At 31.8% G+C, this 20,333-nt stretch overlaps 2 protein-coding genes across 3 annotated transcripts in view; both read right to left on the bottom strand.

The window, feature by feature from the left end:
* Window positions 1–12,338, bottom strand: part of Vha100-2 (V-type ATPase subunit a family protein Vha100-2) — a 37,392-nt gene extending 25,054 nt beyond the window's left edge. The window contains exons 1-2 of the mRNA XM_090106284.1: window positions 12,223–12,338; window positions 3,126–3,269 (exon numbers count right to left, since the gene is read on the bottom strand). Of these exons, the coding sequence (XP_089962410.1) occupies window positions 3,126–3,242 (117 nt within the window). The 5' untranslated portion in view covers window positions 3,243–3,269; window positions 12,223–12,338. The remainder of the gene's footprint in view (window positions 1–3,125; window positions 3,270–12,222) is intronic.
* A 4,231-nt stretch (window positions 12,339–16,569) lies between these two features.
* LOC149905410 (thiamine pyrophosphokinase 1) lies at window positions 16,570–19,990 on the bottom strand. 2 transcript variants are annotated; one of them, XM_090106282.1, is made up of 7 exons: window positions 19,774–19,990; window positions 19,317–19,479; window positions 18,758–18,924; window positions 18,450–18,536; window positions 17,930–18,209; window positions 17,409–17,531; window positions 16,570–16,966 (listed from the first exon to the last, which is right to left on the bottom strand). In XM_090106282.1, the coding sequence occupies exons 1-7, from the start codon at window positions 19,798–19,800 to the stop codon at window positions 16,962–16,964; spliced, it is 852 nt and encodes a 283-aa protein (XP_089962408.1). In that variant the 5' UTR covers window positions 19,801–19,990; the 3' UTR covers window positions 16,570–16,961. The 2 variants fall into 2 exon arrangements, with proteins under 2 accessions (XP_089962408.1, XP_089962409.1); XM_090106283.1 differs by lacking the exon at window positions 19,774–19,990 and adding an exon at window positions 19,623–19,724.
* Between the last annotated feature and the right edge of the window lie 343 nt (window positions 19,991–20,333).

Raw genomic sequence — 20,333 nt, 5'->3', positions numbered from 1 at the left:
GTTACGATACATGAACTTTTTATTTTTTTTATTCCAAAAAACTCAAAAGTGCAACTTGTGACCGGTACAGATAGATTGCTCATAATTAGGTCTATCATTGATAAAAATACCAGATTCCACCATGGAGGCGTTTACGGGGAATTGAATTTTATTAGGGTAGTTAGTTAAAAAGTTCAAGTATCGTAACTACCCTAATAAAACTCAAATTCCCCGTAAACGCCTCCATGGTGGAATCAGGTATTTTTATCAATGATAGACCTAATTATGAGAAATCTATCTGTACCAGTCACAAGTTGCACTTTTGAGTTTTTTGGAAGAAAAAAAATAAAAAGTTCAAGTATCGTAACTACCCTAATAAAATTCAATTCCCCGAAAACGCCTCCGTGGTGGAATCTAGTATTTTTATCAATGATAGACCTAATTATGAGCAATCTATCTGTACCGGTCACAAGTTGCACTTTTGAGTTTTTTGGAAGAAAAAAATAAAAAGATCAAGTTCAGTAACTCAAACTACCCTAATATAATATTTTGACAATCGATTCCTCCTAAAGGCTTCCATGGAGGAATGTGTTTATTTTATCAATTATAGACCTAATTAAGAGCAATCTATTAGTACCGGTCACAAGTTGCACTTTTGAGTTTTTTGGAAGAAAAAAATAAAAAGATCAAGTTCAGTAACTCAAACTACCCTAATATAATATTTTGACAATCGATTCCTCCTAAAGGCTTCCATGGAGGAATGTGTTTATTTTATCAATTATAGACCTAATTAAGAGCAATCTATCAGTACCGGTCACAAGTTGCACTTTTGAGTTTTTTTGGAGAAAAAAAATAAAAAGTTCAAGTATCGTAACTACCCCAATAAAATTCAATTCCCCGTAAACGCCTCCGTGGTGGAATCTGGTATTTTTATCAATGATAGACCCAAGTATGAGCAATCTATCTGTACCGGTCACAAGTTGCACTTTTGAGTTTTTTGGAAGAAAAATATAAAAAGATCAAGTTCGTAACTCAAACTACCCTAATATAATATTTTGACAATCGATTCCTCATAAAGGCTTCCATGGAGGAATGTTTTTTTTTTTACCAATTATAGACCAAATTAAGAGCAATCTATTAGTACCGGTCACAAGTTGCACATTTGAGTTTTTTGGAAGAAAGAAATATTTTTTGATCGATTGATGTGGAAATTGTTTGAGCCAAAATCATGTTTTACTGCGTATAACTCAGAAACGGTAGGATATAGGAAAAAATGATTTAGGTACAACTTGTAGATAATTTTATGGCCTTTCAACTTTTCTTTGAAATTTTTTCTCTAACATGTACCGTTTTTGAGATTTAAGCGAAAAATGAAAAAATGGACCCATTCCCCCCCTCCCCCCACTCCGGGGCTCCTCCTAGTGGCCCGGGGTTTTAGTATGTTTATTACCTAGGGACTCTTGACATGTTTCCGAAGAAATATCTTACGTTACTAACTCACGCACTCTAGAACTTTTTATTCAATGGACTATCTCGCTAACCTTTCTCTGCAAACACGTTAAGCAACGCCTTAAGGCGAAGGAACCAGTCTTCAATATTTATGAGCTAATTTAGATCTTAGTTTACTACTGTTTCGTAATAGTGGTAATACTGTGAATTGTCTGGTTACTTGCATTACGTGTATTAATAGCGAAAGTTTAGCAGGATGTTTAGATGGGCAATTGTTTGCACGTCAATCATGGAATAATCAACAGAACCTGTGATCTGATTATTTCATAATGCTAATTGGAATTGAGCTAAAATAATCATATATTAATTTAAGTATAAGTAATGAGCTATTCATTGAAAAGTCGACTAGGTTGTTGATTTCATTTTAGATATACCTACCAATTAGGTGATAGCTAGGTAGCTTTTGATGGAAATAAAACGTACTTCTACTTCGGCTACGTACTTTTTACCCTTGAATCCTTCGGCAGTTTATTTCAACATATATACGTCTCAGTCTCAATGCAGACATGCAGGTATTTTGAAAATTTGAAACATAAATCACAAAACGATTTCCCCTCAAATTCTATATACTAAAACTACTCCACAAAAATTGGAGCCTATAAAACCTTTGGTCACAAGCATTCTATTCCGATTTAAGGCGAAGTCACTCCAAACTTGGACCGCGTAGAACAATACCAACATAAATGGGGACAACACTTACATTTTTATCGTTCGTTATTTACTTAGAAAATTGTGAAGTAAACGCTTATGATTGCTAATTGAGGTATTTAGGTCGATATCGTTGCCTTGCATTGAGTGCATTGAGATACTCGTGCAATTTATTTATCATGATATTGCATGGGATTAAATAGAATTACTGCAAATACCTCGTGTTTGTTATATGAGGATTTATTTTAAACAAATACGCGTGTTCAACATTGATAATGCAAATAACCATATCGCAGACACATGAATTATTTATGTATTGAGTTTATTGAACGAAATATGGGTCTACAATGTTTGGTTTGTGAATATATTATTTTTAATGCTATTAATAAGTATATTGTGTCTCACATTTTATTTTAATTTATGGTAAGACTATACAACAAAATTTCATTTTCACATAACTAAGTAACCAAATCAATAAACTCATATTGCCACATAGGTATGGTAAGAATAATGTAGGCTGGCAATATTATCATACGCAATAGGTTAAATGGCTAATAAATTATTTCTTGTCAACCTTCAATTATTCGTAGAATCTGTAGTCTATAACTAAGTATGTACTAACATTGATGAAAATTTACGGGACGATGTGGTCGATAAAGAAAAAGTTAGAAATTTAGGTGTAAGAAGTTATCTTTGAAATTACACAAAGTATGAAACAATTATTATTTTTTTCATTGAAACAAATCTGAAATTTTTCCTGTGTGATATTGGATACATTTTGTAATAACTTTATTCTATGCAACCAGTCTGGTTACCATGTTTTAAAGCAGTAGGTAGGTAGTAATTGCAGTGTGGAAAAATGACAGAGCTTAATAAATAGGTTGCCTAGAAGTCCTAGAACCATCAATTCCTTACAATGGAATTTAAAGTTCTTCGTGACATAACCAAGAAATAATCATATTTTTTAATTGCTATGCAGGAACACTTACATCTCTAAACTGCACAGAGCCAGCCTCCCCCAGTTCTGACACCGACGTGTATGCCGCCTCTGGCTGTATGAAGAGCTGGCAGAGCGCCATCTCCTCGCTTCGGAACATCGCCCCCATGGTGGAAGTCTATTCTGTCTCCCCTGTCTGTAACAAGCATTAAAAAAACATTAAACACATAATCAACTGATTATAATCATCGAGTAAATGACGTCATCACTATACAGGGTGTCCCACTATTGGTATACTAAGCGCGAAGGAACTAGTAGTTTTGCATACACTGATCACGTAAAAAATACTTAAACAACAAAATTACGTCAAAATTTTTTTGCTAAATTTTTCCTGAAAATCCATGTTTTCTTCTCTAGCTTCGGGCAGCCGTCATATACCGCTTGTCTAATGTGAGCATTTTGTCTATGAAAACATAATCTTAAACGATAGCTCACGTGCTGGTGGCAAAGTTGAGCGGGTTGCTTGTCATGGGTGTACCCATAGACTTTTAAGAATTCATTTATTTGAAAAAAAAAAAATGGGTCTGGAATTTTTTAAGTATTTTTTACGTACTCAGCGTATGCAAATCTATAACCTCCTTTGAGCTTAGTATACCAACAGTGGGACACCCTGTATAGTGATCCGAAAACAAAGTCATCCGTTGCGTCTGTCTATCTGGTTAAAAACTCAAAAACTAATGCGTCGATTTTCATTCTGTTCTCACTAATGGATAGCGTGATTCTCGAGGAAGGTTTTAATAAATAATTTGTTAAGTTGTAGAGCATGCGGGCGAAGCTGCAGCGCCTGCAGGAGGTAAGCTAGTTATTACATATAACAAATTAGTTACGTTTACACACGGTAGGGGCGCTTTGCAAATTCCCATGCAAATGCCCTCGATGCTGATGCGAATACTTTGACGATAGTTTTCGTGCTCGCGCTTCTATATGACTCAGTCGAAGTTACAGTCGGAGCGGACGAATGGAACAAAGAATGATCTTGTAGTAATTCAATATTTCAATTGATGACTGATATCATTAAGAACGATGGTGATACTTTATTGCTGTAATTTTAAAGTATCGTCTCACCTAGAATAGTCTACCGTAACGTAACGTACTTAAGAAGATAATAAGAATTCTAAGTCTACACTGTGCTTTCTCACAAAAAAAATACAATGTATGTAATCATAACATCATTCTTAGTCATCAATTAAACAGCAAACATCAATTTACTGCCGGAATGAAACAATAATAAGTACCTACGGCCTTATCATCCTAAAACCAAAAAAGTCGTTGTTGACTTTTGTTGTCTTACTAAATATTTGACCACTAACCGATAAACCTTAACCAAAACAATTTTATTTGCTCGATAATAATTTCATTATGTAAGTAATAGAATCTATTATGTTTATAATAGTTTATTACATGTTGTAACACTATCCACTTTGCTGACCTCGAATTCAAGATGTCCAAAACATAATATATTAGCTTTGTGGCATTTAATTTATTGCTATTTGCATTCCCTTCGTATTATATACATTTAACATTAGCAATGGTATTTACAAAGTTTAATCTTTAATTCCTTTTTTTATAGTTCACAGTACGTACCTAATGAATAATGATTAGTCTTAATAATTATTCTGTCAGTGTTTTCATAAAATGAGTCATTCGATTTAAATCTGCAATATTTACATAAACATAACGTTTATAAGTAAGGCTGATGGTGGAGTGTAAAATAGAACCGCCACATTTTTGTAATTAATTTTAATTTATACCTACTTGAATTACCACGTGTAGGATATGTAATAAACAATAGACTTTTTGAATATTGAAGCACGTATCTTAGAACATAAAATTATAATTGGCTATGAGATTTATTCCAAATTGCGTTGCCTTAAATTGTATCACGAACCCTTTTACGAAGCAAGGTTATGTTTGATTGCTTGATTGAAATGGATTTATTGTCAACAATCATAGTTTCAGTCGAGGGGAATTCAAGTGTCGATCAAAAATACTCATTTATTTTTACTTTTTAGGTATTTAAATGATAAATGTTTATCTTCAATGACGTAACTAAGCAAATAATTGCATTGCATTTAAGTAATGACTGTTTGCTATAGAAGTCAGTTCATTGTTTGAATAAGAAATTCTTTTGTTAAAACATGAGGTGCGAAAAACACACAGTTTTATTTAGATCACAACCAAATTTATCTACATTCTATTAAATATCCGGTATGAAACAAGTGCTCGTATTAAATCATTTTTATTGTAAACAATAGTTGAAGAGGCGCGGGAAATTGAAGTATATTCGTGCCACAGATAATATAATAGTACAAGTAAAGAATTGTATAGGTAATCTGTAATAATATTCTTTCATTTTTTGCATTCCTATAAAATCCAGAACCTTAATGTTTACGTTAATGTGCTCAAAAACTGGTCATACCTGCGGTAATTATTCAATAAGCAAACTTGTATGATGTCATGATATGTGACCAGAATAAAATGAACCTTAATGCTAATTAATACAATACATAATTGTATACGTTCTTCAGATCAATGCAAGCGGATGATGGTCCTGATAACATGTTTTTACGAGTTTTGTGAATGCATGTTAATCAGTCCGAAACCTTAAAGTACCTATGGGAATAAGGTATAAGGTAGTATATTATCTTCTCTTAAATCTTTTAATAAACTGTCCGTAAACAATATAATTAATATTATTCAATTTATTTTCCATTTGATCTTGCAGTTATTCCTGAGTGATAAAGGGGCATCACCGGATCAAGGGACTATAAGTGGTTATTTAAATATCTCCTAATAATACACTACAAAATTACGACAATTTTGTAAATAATAAGTCACGTATTTTCCAATTAAGAGTAAACAAGACGAAAATATGAAACGTTAAAAGCAAGCAAAACTAATGACCGAGTTAAATTTTAACAGCTTAATTAGCATAATTACAAGAAATGTACTTATTTCAGTTTATTTAGTCTAATGACCAGGATGTTAATAGTTTTCAACTAAATCTGTTCTTATTGTACATGTACCTAATAACAAATAATAAAAAACAATTAGGTACATTTTTTTACAGTGTCCCGGTGTGTGTGAACATTATTTTGTGTATAAATTATATTTTAGTTGATGATGCATTTTAGGTTTACGTCATGACATAGATAAATAAATATATAAATATATGTATTCTCAATTCCCTCCAAAATATAGTTCTACTTTATTAGAGTTGTAGCCAATATACCTAAGTTATAAAGACAATGTAAGTACATATTTTTTTTACCAGTCTAAACTGTGTTAAACTAACTATTCCTAGTTAGTCTGTAAATATGACAACAAACTGCGTATTTATGTCCGTGATTTGTTACACATCAATACTTTCATTCACAGTTAATTAGTTTCATTTAACGAAGCAAAGCGACCAACTACCAAGTACAAGGCTAGTGTTTTTTATACCGTCTTGTTTATTATGACGGCCCAATTCTTTCACTGGGACAATGGAACGTGCCAATGAACATAAATTTCCTAAACAAAATTCCTTATATAAAAACATAGGAAACTACATTGTCTGGTATTTTCATCCGACTCCAAAAAAAGGGAACCTCCCTTTTTTCTACACTCTACTTAAATCTCAATTCGACTGAATTTTCTTTTCGGGCTTGTTACCTCTGGAATTTTGACTGTATGAAATGATTTACAGTGAATGATTTCCCGTACAGTGTGGCAGTTTTAATTGAGTTTAGTTATGCCAAGGTTTTTGATAATAATAAACATTATTTTCTAGTTTACACTGCTCTAAAGTGTAGGTAAATCTTGATTCTCGAGTAAAACTTTAAGATGTCCATTCTAATAAGCATTCTATAATGGACGCAATGTAAATGATTTTATTGCTATTGTTTTATGGCCTCTTGGGTAAAAACTTGTCCGTTAGAAAAACGATTTCACGGAAGAAAACTGAGATTTCAGCGTATGTAACAATTAAATCGGTAGATCTAGGTATTATTTATAACTACCAGGTAAGTAAAAATACATAAAGTTCGATTAAACTGAGGTCAATCTGTTATGTTTGAAATTAAATTAAAGTAGGTTTCTAGATACTGTATATTAAAAATAAAAACACAGGATTTTTTGTGCCGAATCAATGTATGATTATTATAGCACAGAGCTTGTAATTACCATAAATAAACGAGAGGTCATTGCATTTCATTAATTTTTTTACAATCATTGCAATGTATTGGAGCAAGGATTAATGTATTAATTCTAAACACGATTTACACGTTGCGTGAAATAATTCCAGCCTGTTGTGTTAATCTTAAATAGATAAAGGCTGATCCTGTTTGTCTTAGCGTGATGACATATAGCCTATAATAGCCTTCCTCGATAAATGGGCTATCTAACACCGAAAGAATTTTTCAAATCGGACCACTAGTTCCTGAGATTAGCACGTTCAAACAAACAAACTCTTCAGGTTTATAATATTATATAATACTACTATCAAACGAGAGTTCGATTAAACAAATTGTTATAAAAATAATGCAACGGTGAACTGAATACAATAGTTAGAATATCATACTATCTGTGGTTATACCACAGACTAAATATTATTTCAAGCAAAACTAAGAAACAGATATGGAGATAAAATTTCGAACACAGTATGACAAAATACTGTAAAATTTAGTCAAATCACGTATTCGCTTTATATTTTTAAAGTTTCACTTATTTTTATCTTCAAAATTATTATCGGTTGACGACCATAAGTTGATATATGCGAGCGATCGCATACAATATAGTTCTTTGTTAAGTTTACCAAATTACCAAGGCAAAAACATTATTGATGAAAAGTAGGAATATTAATAAACATACGATTTAATATTTTTAACCGAGTAAAAAAAAGCAGGAGGTTCTCAATTCGGTCAGTATTTTTTATATTATAATTGGTCTATTTTTATTGACTTTGCTTATCGTAGAAAGTTGCCATTCTTACGTAAAAACTAAAATATTTAGGTGGGTAATAAGTATCAAGATCATAGATACTATTTGCTTTAATAAATTCGTGCAATTGTTCAGTGTAAATCAACATTGTGAAGGTTAGAAGAAAAATACACTATAAAAAGAAGAAATTATACACTATAACAATATGTTTACAAATTCATTTGCATGCTTATACATAATATGGTGCAATTATATAGACTCGGCAAATTAGAGTTGCCAGATCTAGGTATCAATTTTAACGTTCAATGCTGATGTTACTTTAATTTTTCTATAAGGAAAATGGACCCTTGAATTGTACCAAAAATCTTAAAACAAATATTAGGCAATCATTGCCTAGATATTATGAACCATTTTCCATCCCACCTTATTCTAGGGTTCACGAGCAATCATATGTGCAATTACATTTATTATCTTTTCACTGTCAACCCTGTATCAGACCGAGATCTTGCGCAGGATAATATCAACTGAAGGTTGGTGTATGCACTGGTATTTATAAAACCCTCGTTATTAATGTACGAAGGTCATGACAAGGCGATTTCCGTCTCTCTGCTTCCGATTGCGACCTTTGTGACTTTTTATCCGTTTTAAAAAAGTTATCCTTAGTGGACAACATTTAAATCGATGTTGTATTTGATATATACTATATGTTTTATATTTAACTACCTACATGTTTAGATCTGCAGGTTCGGTTAGTAATTTGCTTATCATGATAATAAAATAAGGAGTGAAAAAAAATACAATGGGGAACGTTTTCCACGTGACAAGCACGTGACAAATAATTAATTTAAGTAACATGTTATTAATACATTATATTGCAGTGTACTGCGAATTAGTTTGTGTAGTTATTATAGGTTTAGGTACTAACATTAAATTCTAGGAAATTCTACACAGAGGAAGCGAGAAATAAGGTAACGATCTAAGCCGGGCCAGTTTTTACGATAATCTGTATTGTAAACAGCTCCAATACGTCGATAAATCAACTAAATTTAGTGTAAATATACTAGATGCATTATGGCTTCCTACATTATTCAATCACGAGTTTGTTATTTTAGTAAAAGTGGGTGAACAATGGTTTTTATACAGTGTAGTCGTGTAGGTTTAATTTTATAATGCTGGCAATTTTTTGTTGTAAAAAAAAGTGATATATGATAAATACCTAGTAATATTACCTAGGTACTTACAAGGACCTAGGAATTTGCCAAAGGACTTTTTGTATTAGATTCAACATAGATAAATAGAACAACATATCGATAGAATGAAAATAACATGCGTCAAGCTAATTGAATCTGAAATGTGGTCAACGCTGACGAAGACTACCCATATGTTTAGATTCATGTGTGTACTGTGTAGGTATAAGTCCATGTTCCTGGTTTCAAAACAGAGCAAACAGCTATTTGATGTCAGACTATGATAAAAGTTCACTTTAAATAATAGCTCCGAATCTTATTCATAATATTTATAAAATAAATACAGAAATATGTATTACCACATTTTCTTTGATATTCAAATAACCTACATATGAACGCACATCGATTAGGCTGTCGTACGTTTAACATTATACAAATGTTGATAACAAAAATATTTTAAACTCGAAAATGTTTACGCAATAAATTAAATAAACTGTGACTAATTTGTTGTATTTTACGTTACACAGTACACAGTACACTTGCTTCGTCTGTAGGTATTGCTTGTACAAATCCTACTCTATGAAAAGAGTAAAGTACCTAAGTACTAATTATAAATTATACTTTATGCTGAAAGACCCATTTTTTTAAGCTTGTCAAACAATTCGAGATAATGTGTGTAAATTTGCAAGGTTTTTGAGAGTAGGTAAGTTGCAGACTTTACAGATAAGTATTCTTCAAAACTTTGGTTATATAAATGGTTATAATATATGGATTATTTTTTTACCATAGGTAATATAAATAACCTGTCCTGTACAGAAAAATATCCTGCGAAATAAAGTAATTTCGCCTAAGAACTGGATTTATTGTATTTTGTGTTGTATGCATAGGTGTAATATTCTCTTACACATATAACGGGAAAGGTTATTGCACGCCTCATAAGCGAAGCGTTGAGGTGGGTACTACTGTCGCTTCGCGCAAAACATCTGATTTTTCAAACTTAAAATGTCTTTATGTATCATACATTGCACTTGTAAGATAATACATACACACACATATTAAGAAAAAACACTATTTTTAACATTCATGATATTTTTTATGTCATTTTTGTTATTTAAACTAGTTAAAAAACAGTTTAAAAAAGTTCTGTCTTGGACGTCCGTGTGTCTGTATGTGCGGATCCTTTTTCTTGTTAACACGATAGCGACCGAAATACTTTACTAATCGAGTCTTTCTTTTTCTCTTACGCTTGAGTATGCTCAGGAATAGAACCCTTTCATTTTTCAGGGTCTGATTCGATGTGGTTTAATTGTTATTAAATAAACAAAAATAATAATTAATAAATAATTATTAAAAAAAAATTATGAGGCGTGCACTTTTGGATTTTCCAAACTATTTAGTATTTACAGTGCATCTTATCTAGAAAATGCTACATGAATCTAAGATGCCATTGTAAATGCCCCATTTACCAAACCACACTTGGCTGCACAAAGTACAAACGCTCGTAAACTTTGTTTCCGTAGCTAACAATAATAATTAATTTTCATTAATTTCTTTGGTGAGCAAAGAATCTTTGACGAGCTATAAGAATTTGTTGTATTATCCTCAGCGGAATTAAGATGGTATAAAGGTAGATTTGGTGGTATGTAGGCATATGTGTTTTAATTTTATATGTCCAGCAGGACAGGAGGAGTGAGGACGAAATAGACATCCGTATCAAGGAAGATTTTAAAGAATTGTTCACAATATTAGCAATTTTGCTTATAAAATAAACTCAAATAGATAAAAGCAAGCAAGCAAAGCAGTCTATAATAAAAGACATGCATAAGAAATAGGTCTCGAGATATCTAACCCAGGGCTTATCAAATGGATTATAATATATTACTGTATCGACGTATCATATCAGAAAATCTTATGTCCCAAAGCAATACATGTCACTACAATGTGATAAGCAAGACATGATGATGTATTACAGGCTTGTCACGATAAATGTGATCTCTATCAGTGACAGTAATGGAAAGGTTGTATTTTATTATATTTTAAATTTAGAGGCAATGCCAGCCGTGTGATATTGAGATGTTATCTTTTATCTGTTAGGTCATGTTAAGATTAGGTAGGTACTTTAGATGTAATTTTTTTAAGTCTGTAAGTTTTATTTACTGGCAGCCAAATTGGCTTTTTATTTTGTCACGAGATGAAATGATGGGATTATAATGGCAAAAAAAAAGGGGAAGAAAAAGGTAGGGATAATCATGAAGAATGAGAAATCAATTATATTTTTTGTATTTACATCTCGTGTAGCACCCTCCCTTAGCTGAAGAAATTTGATTAATTTCTTTACCTAGGTACTATGTATCTTCGGTCAAGTTAGAGTCGGACTCGCGTCTAAGGGTTCCGTAAAAATAAGCTACTGCTAAAACATCCTGTTTTACCCTTTGGGTACGGAACCTTAAAAATAACCTACGTAGATGTTATTCATGTGCACTGTGTAAAATTGCGAATTACATGACATTAATTAGTTAATGTATCAAGGTCATTGCTAATTTCCTATGTATTGAAGAAACGTTTAAAATGAAATATTACATATCTACCAAATTGATGGAATGCATTCACACATAATTTAGCAGAAAATCCATCGCTAAAGTATTTTTGTTTTAACTAAGTATGAATAAATTATTAAAACATCTTTATATTTAATTTTTTTCTTAATCAGTTCAATTATTGACATAATATTCTTATCAAAGAAAATACCGAGTCAATTCATAACGAATTCAGTCATTATATTGCCGTAAAATAGCAATTTATATGCGTAATAACCACGGCATTTCTCTAAAATACACAGAAAACATACATCGACACATTCTACGAGTGCAGCATAGCTTAGTAAAAGCATTAAAAACGGACAGCATTTGTTTTTTAAAAAGGAATATAATTTACATCGACAAAGATTATTAAAAAAAAGTTAATAAAAAAAAAATAACGCACCAGTATTCGTATTTTGAATCCGTAAATGGAACGTACACGTTAAGCGCGACTCACGCGCAGCGGCAAACTGACTCGCTTGTTATGTTGGTGCCTCCGACCATGTGACCGGTTACCGTTGACGTGATGGGATCCTTAACGATAATTTGATAGCAGATGAGTTCATGACCAACCAGACTTGAACCAACAAAGTCAGAGATAACTATCATTGTATTACCTATATATATATTTTGAAAGGGTGCTTACTGCTTACCCTTTGCATGGCGAACTCTTTTCTACAGTTAATCTAAGTCTTTCGTTGCATTATGAGGAGCGAAAATTAAATAACTTACTTCTCCTTAAACTTGCAACTTTAAAATGCAATTAAATTTAACCACGAATAATGTCTTATCATATTTATTTTCTACACTGTTAAAAATCGAATCTAAATGATAATTACCTACTTAAAATAAATAACTTTTTGCGGTTAAAATAACATTCAAATAATTAAGAAATAGATTATTTTGGAAGAGCCTCCAATCGTTATCTAGTTATTTTCTTATTGGGAATTGACATTCAGCCATGTATCTATAAAGGTTTGCTTTAAATATTTTTATAACCAAGCCCTCTCTGCTCTGCCACACCTCTACTAGACCGAAACGTTTTTTGTCAACTCCAAAGTTCATTAGTTCTGGCCCTCGGTATGATAATTATTTTTTATATTCTTCAGTGTTTACTCAACCATTACAAGTTTAAAAGAAATAATATTGATAATTGTATCACGTATATATTATAGATAAATAGTAGTAATGGAAAAATAAAAACCATACAATTTACGTACAGAATTTTCTAGAATGTTTCGTAAAATTTATTTTGTGTACATCTATTAAAAATACTTACGTAAAGGCTCCCGTAAGCAGCTACTGATAAAATCGTGCAACTAATGTTTACACCTAATCAGCTGATGATAAAAGATTTTCATCTCGTGATTTTGCGTTACAGTTGGCAGCACTGCTTTTGCCTCCCCACTTCGTTAACTATAGCATACATTAAATTGCTGTTGCACGACTATTTTACATAATATAATTATTATAATTATAGCGATGGTCTTGTGTGTACTAAATTTTGAATTAAGTAATTTGATTCTACACATAAGACATACCTACTATTTTATTGAGTTAAATGTTGTAAAATTCACTTACAATACCTACTCTTTATTGGTACTTAATTGAAAAAAAATAAAATAAAAATAGCGGGGGTGGAATCTCGTGATATTTTTTATTAACCGACTTCAAAAAAGGCAGAGGTTATCAATTCGGCCGGTATATTTTTTTATGTATGTACACCTTAGATCATTAAGTAATGATCTAAGATGTACACCGATTACGCCGAGGTTTCTGAACCGATTTACGTGATTATTTTTAGAGAGAGAGAGTAGAGATCATATAAATTGAATTTAATCCTCTAAAAAAATACATACATCTTATACATTGGTAATTCCCTGTTCGAGATAATTCGAGTGATATTGATCAACCTTGACTGCAACTTTACCTACTGTTCTTATTCGGTCAATGGGAATACGGAAATTAAAATTCAAGGCTAAATTCTAATTTGTAGCCTGGAGGAAATAAATCAAATAAAATTAAACTAAATTATTTTATAGGTAACTATGTATATTATAATATTATAGGAGTATTTCTATAGTTAAAAAGTTTAATAAGTTCGCTGGTAGATAAGCTACTACCAGTCTTAGCATCATCAAAATCCGTTCATTGGTTTTCGCGAGAGAGTAACAAACGTCTAAACATTTTTACAAACTTTTGCGCATTCACCATGATTGTCAATGGTCCATACATCAGAGGAGTTAAATTTGAATATTTTTGAACATTATGAAAAATCAAAATTATTCATATTTCAAATACGTAACAACAGCGTTCATTATCTGCATAATAGCTTTTATAATGTGGGACTTAGCTAGCAGAAAGAAAAGATAAGTTAAAAAATCAACAATTTATTAATTCCAACCCATTTACAAATACCTATATAAATTCATGTAACAAGTTTAAAAACAACCATTTAACTAAGTTTACGTAAACTAATTAACATTGCGGAACACAAATGGTTTTACATATTATAAATATAATATTACAATATTGAAATATAGAAGGAAAATATTGGGAGGAATAATAACTATTCAGATGTTGTGATTCCAAAATTAACAAAACTCCGACAAATAATAAAAAATACATAAGTAAGTATCAATTATAAATTAATAGAATATAATGTAAAATCAAACAGGTAACGTACCTGAAAAGTAAGCGTAAAGCGAGAAAAAAGTAAATCAACAAAACCCACATAAAACAACCTGAATCTATAACGACATCTTCTAAGTATAAACATATAATGAAATCAATGCATTTACATTACAATTACTAAAAAAAATCAATAACAGGAATCTAGTAAACTGTCATATTATATTTTTAAAATAAGTACCTAATCTATGTTGAAAAAATAACCCACTGAAATAAAAAATTACGTACGTACCTACGTCATAAGTACAAGCAAGATATCATGCATACAAGAAACGATTATTAACGACTTTTTATTTACTTTTCTCGTTTATTTGGTTTCATAATACAATTATAATATGTATTGTGTTTTTATTGATTTAATTTCTATTCAACTTTTATTTATAAAATCTTTGAAAGCGAGGTATTGTCATAGTTAATTCAAAAGTTCTGTATTGCACAGTTAATTATTAAAAAATATGAAGAATATTCTATTCTAATTTCTTAAAATTTAAGTAAGACTGTTCTAGTCTAAGATCCCACCGCAGGATTAGTGCGTTCATAGTTTTTTATGAAACATAAACAACATAAAATTATAAAACATAGCGTGTGTGCCGAGCACACGTGTCAGGAGTGAAACTAATTTGGCTCTTGCCAAATTCAAAGATACCAAAATTGTCGCCTTCCTCAATGGCGTGACGGTATTGCCATGACACAACCTTGAAATTTTACTCTCAACGCGCCTAAAGAAGTTTCACTTCAAAATAAGTACTCAAGTTTAGAGCTTTTCGCTAACCTATATTATATGCTTGAAATGTCATTTTGACAGTCTAAAGCAGAGGCGGCTCGCCCTAAGGAGCGCTGGTGCAGTGAACTCCCATAAATAATTATAATAAAATCATACTCCTTAATTTAATTATTAACATTAATTATTACTATTTAAAATCAATCGTAATCTTTAAAACTACTGTTAATACCAATGAATATATCCATCATTCCATCATCCCATACACCTGTATAATACCTACTGTATTATGTAACGCGCGAAGCGGTGCGCTCACGATTGCGCTCCAATGAAAAAAGATTTAGTACATTTCCTAATACGAAATCCAATAGGAGTGAAAGAGAGGGTTTTGCCAGGGCGCTGCGCGTGAAACAAAAGATTTTCTATGGAAAAGTAGCAAAATTCGGAGCGCCGCACCCGCAAACGTTGCCGGTTCGTTTTTACCGCCCGGCAGGACAGCGATTGCGCGCGCGGCGCGATGTTGCCAGTTTCCACTTCTATAATATAAACAAACACTCGAGTCAACTTCAATGCACGCGCGCGATTCATGCAATTTTCTAATTATAATTATAAAATACGTGTTGAAATAGCCTGTAGTTATCAGTATTACTTGTGAGTGTTAAAATGAACAATAATTATAATGTGGCGTTCATTAAAAAGTGTGATAAAACGTTACAAATTCGGCTTGAATGTAAAGCTAAGGGACCGCCACGGCCTGAACTTGATCTTACGCAAAAATGTACGACAAAAACGAAAACATATACGCGTGTGTTTAAATCTGAACAATATGTGAAAACACCGTGGTTGTGTGGTTGTGATGAAAGCAACAAACTATTTTGTTTTCCGTGTCTTTTATTTAAAGCGGGCGCGGCCGGCGGAGGTGAGAGTGCTTGGACTGAAACGGGCGTTGACGACTTAGCTCATCTTTCAATCAAGATGAAAAAACATTCACAATCTCGGTACCATTTGTTGAATGAACTGCAATTGGCGTCTATCGGACGACAAGACATTCGTAAAGCACTAGATTCCGCGTACCGAAAGTCAATACGCGAGTTCAATGACCGTGTCGATGAAAACAGACATATTTTACGAAGGTTAATAGATTGTGTCGTATTTTGTGGTGCATTTCAAATTGCTTTATGGGGGCATGATGAGTCTTCGGAATCCCTGAATCCCGGAATCTATATATATATAGTTATTTTTTTTTTAATTAATTGTACTGATTTACACCATGTATTTTCAGTGTTTTATTTCAAGTGAACACCCATAAAATTTTGTCACGAGCCGCCTCTGGTCTAAAGTAATAAAAAAAAGACGGGTTGCACTCCGGGAGTGCCGGCAGAAGTGAAAACTTGATTATTAACGTTGAGCATGTTTGATATCCATCCGTCTTACGCTTTTTCGATCAGGTCACGTGTCCTGACGCGAGTTTAAGATTTTATACCCATTACAGAAAAAGTGCTCAACGCCGCTAAAGAAGTTTTCACTTCAAAAAACAATTAATATTAAATTCTATTAAAAAATATTTTTGTGTGCATAGTACAAGTCAAATATTAGACGGAAAAGTTCATAATATTCCTGTCTACTTCATAATTCTTTTTTAAAATAATTTTCACGATTACAAACTACTGGAAAAGGGTCTAATATTATGATAATAGTTTACCGTTCGTTCGTCTGCACTGCTTTTTTCATTAACCTAAAGGGAAAAATATGGTTAAAATTAATTAACTCGAATTAACGTGATCTAGAAGTTGGTTGGGTTCACTAGTTTAAAATATTGGCAGTAACTATATTTTAGTATGTAATCTATGAAATCTTTTGACATATTCAATTAATTTTTATTAAACACTAGCCGTGCCCTGCGGTTTGACTCGCATTGCTCCGCTCCTGTTGGTCTTAGCGTGATTATATATAGCTTATAGCCTTCCTAGATAAATGGGCACTGAAAGAACACTGAAAGAATTTTTCAAATCGGACCAATAGTTCCTGAGATTAGCACGTTAAAACAAACAAACAAACTAGTTAGTGTACATTACTTTTTATTACGCTGAACGATACTTATTTCTTAAAAACATTTGTCGGGGGAGCATTATTTTTATAAAAAAATATATACAGATAAATAGGAATCAGGTACTTACAAAATAGACTAGGAACTTTCATAGACCATAGTAAAGTGTGACTGCATTTGATTTTCACAAATTCAGAGCCATCAAAAGTATTTGATGTGCTCACTAGAACTCCATATTTTAACGGTTGATTATCTAAAAGGAAAAATTATTCATTAGTTAATATTAATTAAGAGGAAAATTAACACGATTATTAATTTACCTGCATTTTATAAATATTGTAATAGGTAAATTAATTTGTCATGCAAATGTATAAAATTATATTAAAATTTAAAATATATTGAGTTTTTATTTTATAAGAATACTAGTTACTGTACGCAAATGAAACAACATCAAAAACAACAAAAAAAAAACGTGTGGCACTCGGGGACTGCCGCGGTAAAGCTATTGCATGCTATGCCTTCAAGCCACACCTCCGCGCCCGTCGGAGTGGGGAGCGTGAGGTTTTTACTTTTTTCGTTACGCAATTTCTGGATTCGGTCCCCGCGATCAAGGCCCGCGATAGAAGCTATGCAATAGCTCTAAAAACTTACTCAAATTCCACTTCAATCCACTAGTCGTCACAAATTCACAGCTTTCCCCAATCGGCACCAAAGAACACCAAGATCGTTTATTATTTCTAGAATCTACCGGAACTAATATCACATGGTCTCCTGGAGATAGGAGCCAGGACATTGTATCGTCAGACATTATGTATACTTTGGTGTTTGGGTTCAGTAGCTCTCGTTCTCTAACGAGGAAAAGTGTTTGTATGTTGCCTAGGATTTGGTCTATGCGGCCTGAGTTTTGACCAATGGCTATTACATGATCCATCTGAAATGTAGAAATTTGGATGGAAAGATGATTCGCACTGTTGTATTATTATTTTTTGGATAGGGTTGGACTGGGAGCAAAATTTAAACCATTTAGCTTGATTCAGTTAATTTTTTTCATATTTTTACAAATGGTTGAAAAACAAATTATGGGATTTTTAAAAGAGCCAAATTAGAACAGTGATTTTGTCAGAATCTGTAATTTTTACGAAATAGTTTTCTTAATGAAGTGTATTCTTACCTCTGTCTCATGTTGTTTGCAATAATTATTCAATTCCATCAATGCTTTCGTAAAGTCTGTGTCGTTTTGATCTGGCGTGTGTAAAGCCTGTAATATAATTAATCATTACTTGAACTATGTTTGCATAAAGATTTTTTGGCAAAATGTGTAAGTAGTTTTTTTTTTAATGAATATGTAACATATTTTTTTTTAAGATATTGTACTGCAAATTTTTAAAACATATTTTTTCCTTAACAAAAATAAAAGATTTCAACGTAAAACTAATTTGCATTTAAAGTTACCATCTATCATAATAATGTTAATATCACCTTACAACCTTTCTTTTTATACTCCTGTAGTAGATCTGTGGTAATGGAGTCAAAATCTCCAGTTATCATGTCTGGCAACTGCATCATTTTCTGCTCTTCCAAGGAAAGATTTTTCAAGAATTTGTTCCAATGTGTTGTACCACCATCTACCGTCATTCTAAGTGCAGCTGAAAATTTTATTTCTGAATAATGTTCTTTCACTATTGAGTAGTTAATACAATAAATCGAAGTCATCAAAAATACCAAATACTAGATTCATCTTCAAAACTGCTTGAGAATCAAAACAAAATTGCTCTTTTACTTGAATAAATAATTATTTAAGTTGACAAGTTTCTCAAACATTTATATTATTTAGGGCTGATTTTTCAATCCTTGGTTAAAACTTATTCGCCGAATAATGTATAAAACTACAATTTTAAAACGTATTCTAATTGCTCGTATTTGACAGTTTACGTGACATTTTAATATGATCGTGTAATACTATATTGGACGGATAAGTTTTATCCAAGAATTTTTTATCTAAAAATCGGCCCTAAAATAGCTATATTAAAAAACTTACCACCATTCCAAAAGCCCTTAACAAAGTCGTGACTCTGCGACACAGGCCGATTTAACACTAAAACTGCATATTTAGTATTTTTTCTCTTCTCAATGTCAAGAATATGTGTAATATCCCATTGCCAACACTTAACAATGTTACACATTTGTTTGCACGATACATGCTGTATAGAAAATGTATGGTATATTTTTTTTTCCTACAATTATTTCAAATAATGGACCTTTTTTTCAAGGAAACATTTATTTTTAAGCATATTGAATGTTATTTAAGATTTATGAGGTAAGGAATAATCAAAATCACACAAACATATACTTAGTACAGTAGTAGTTATGAACAAAATAATTAAAACTGTATTAATATTTCAATATATTGTTTCCCATGTAGAGGAAAAAAATGATTGGAATCTAATATAATTATAATAACTAGATGCGATATTCTTACGCAATATTTAGCCTACCTTATGTACAAGTCCATTTGTAGTCATTTTGCTATCTTCAATTTTAAATTTTAAGTTTTAAAAAAAGAAAAAATATGTTCTTTCGCCTCCAGTTACTGACAAATTTATCACGCGCTATTGTGCAGTCATAACCTTGACTTTTTCTGCACTGCAATCAATGAAATGTTTATAAACATTAACTTTAAATACAATAACAGTGTAATATACAATTTAATTTATTTTACGACGTAGATAAAAATATTACTTCATCTTGCGAAATTTTGACACAAATTTGAAATTTCGCCAATCGCCAGATAAATTTGACTTTGAAAACCGTCACACAATTTTTTTTCGTCTGTAACGTCAATGAGCAAAGTCTTTTTGACAATGCATGGTAGAATATTTAGTAGTTTTCATGGCATCGTCGTAGTGGCTTCGTTAATCGTAGAATATCCACATCGTATCGATAATCGATATCGCCGGGTTTCACAAACTTTTACAACGTAGAATATATTTTGCTTTAATACACTCTGAATAAAAAAGAAAATATAATAATTAGAGAATGTTTCTTCTTACATTCT

The sequence above is a fragment of the Colias eurytheme genome, chromosome 10, assembly GCF_061535395.1.
Source record: "Colias eurytheme isolate Ceu_HAF_F1 chromosome 10, ilColEury1 Martin Lab GWU primary, whole genome shotgun sequence".
Taxonomy (NCBI): Eukaryota; Metazoa; Arthropoda; class Insecta; order Lepidoptera; family Pieridae; genus Colias; species Colias eurytheme.
The sequence above is the reverse complement of the archived record's forward strand: the minus strand, read 5'-3'. Positions and strand labels throughout refer to the sequence as shown.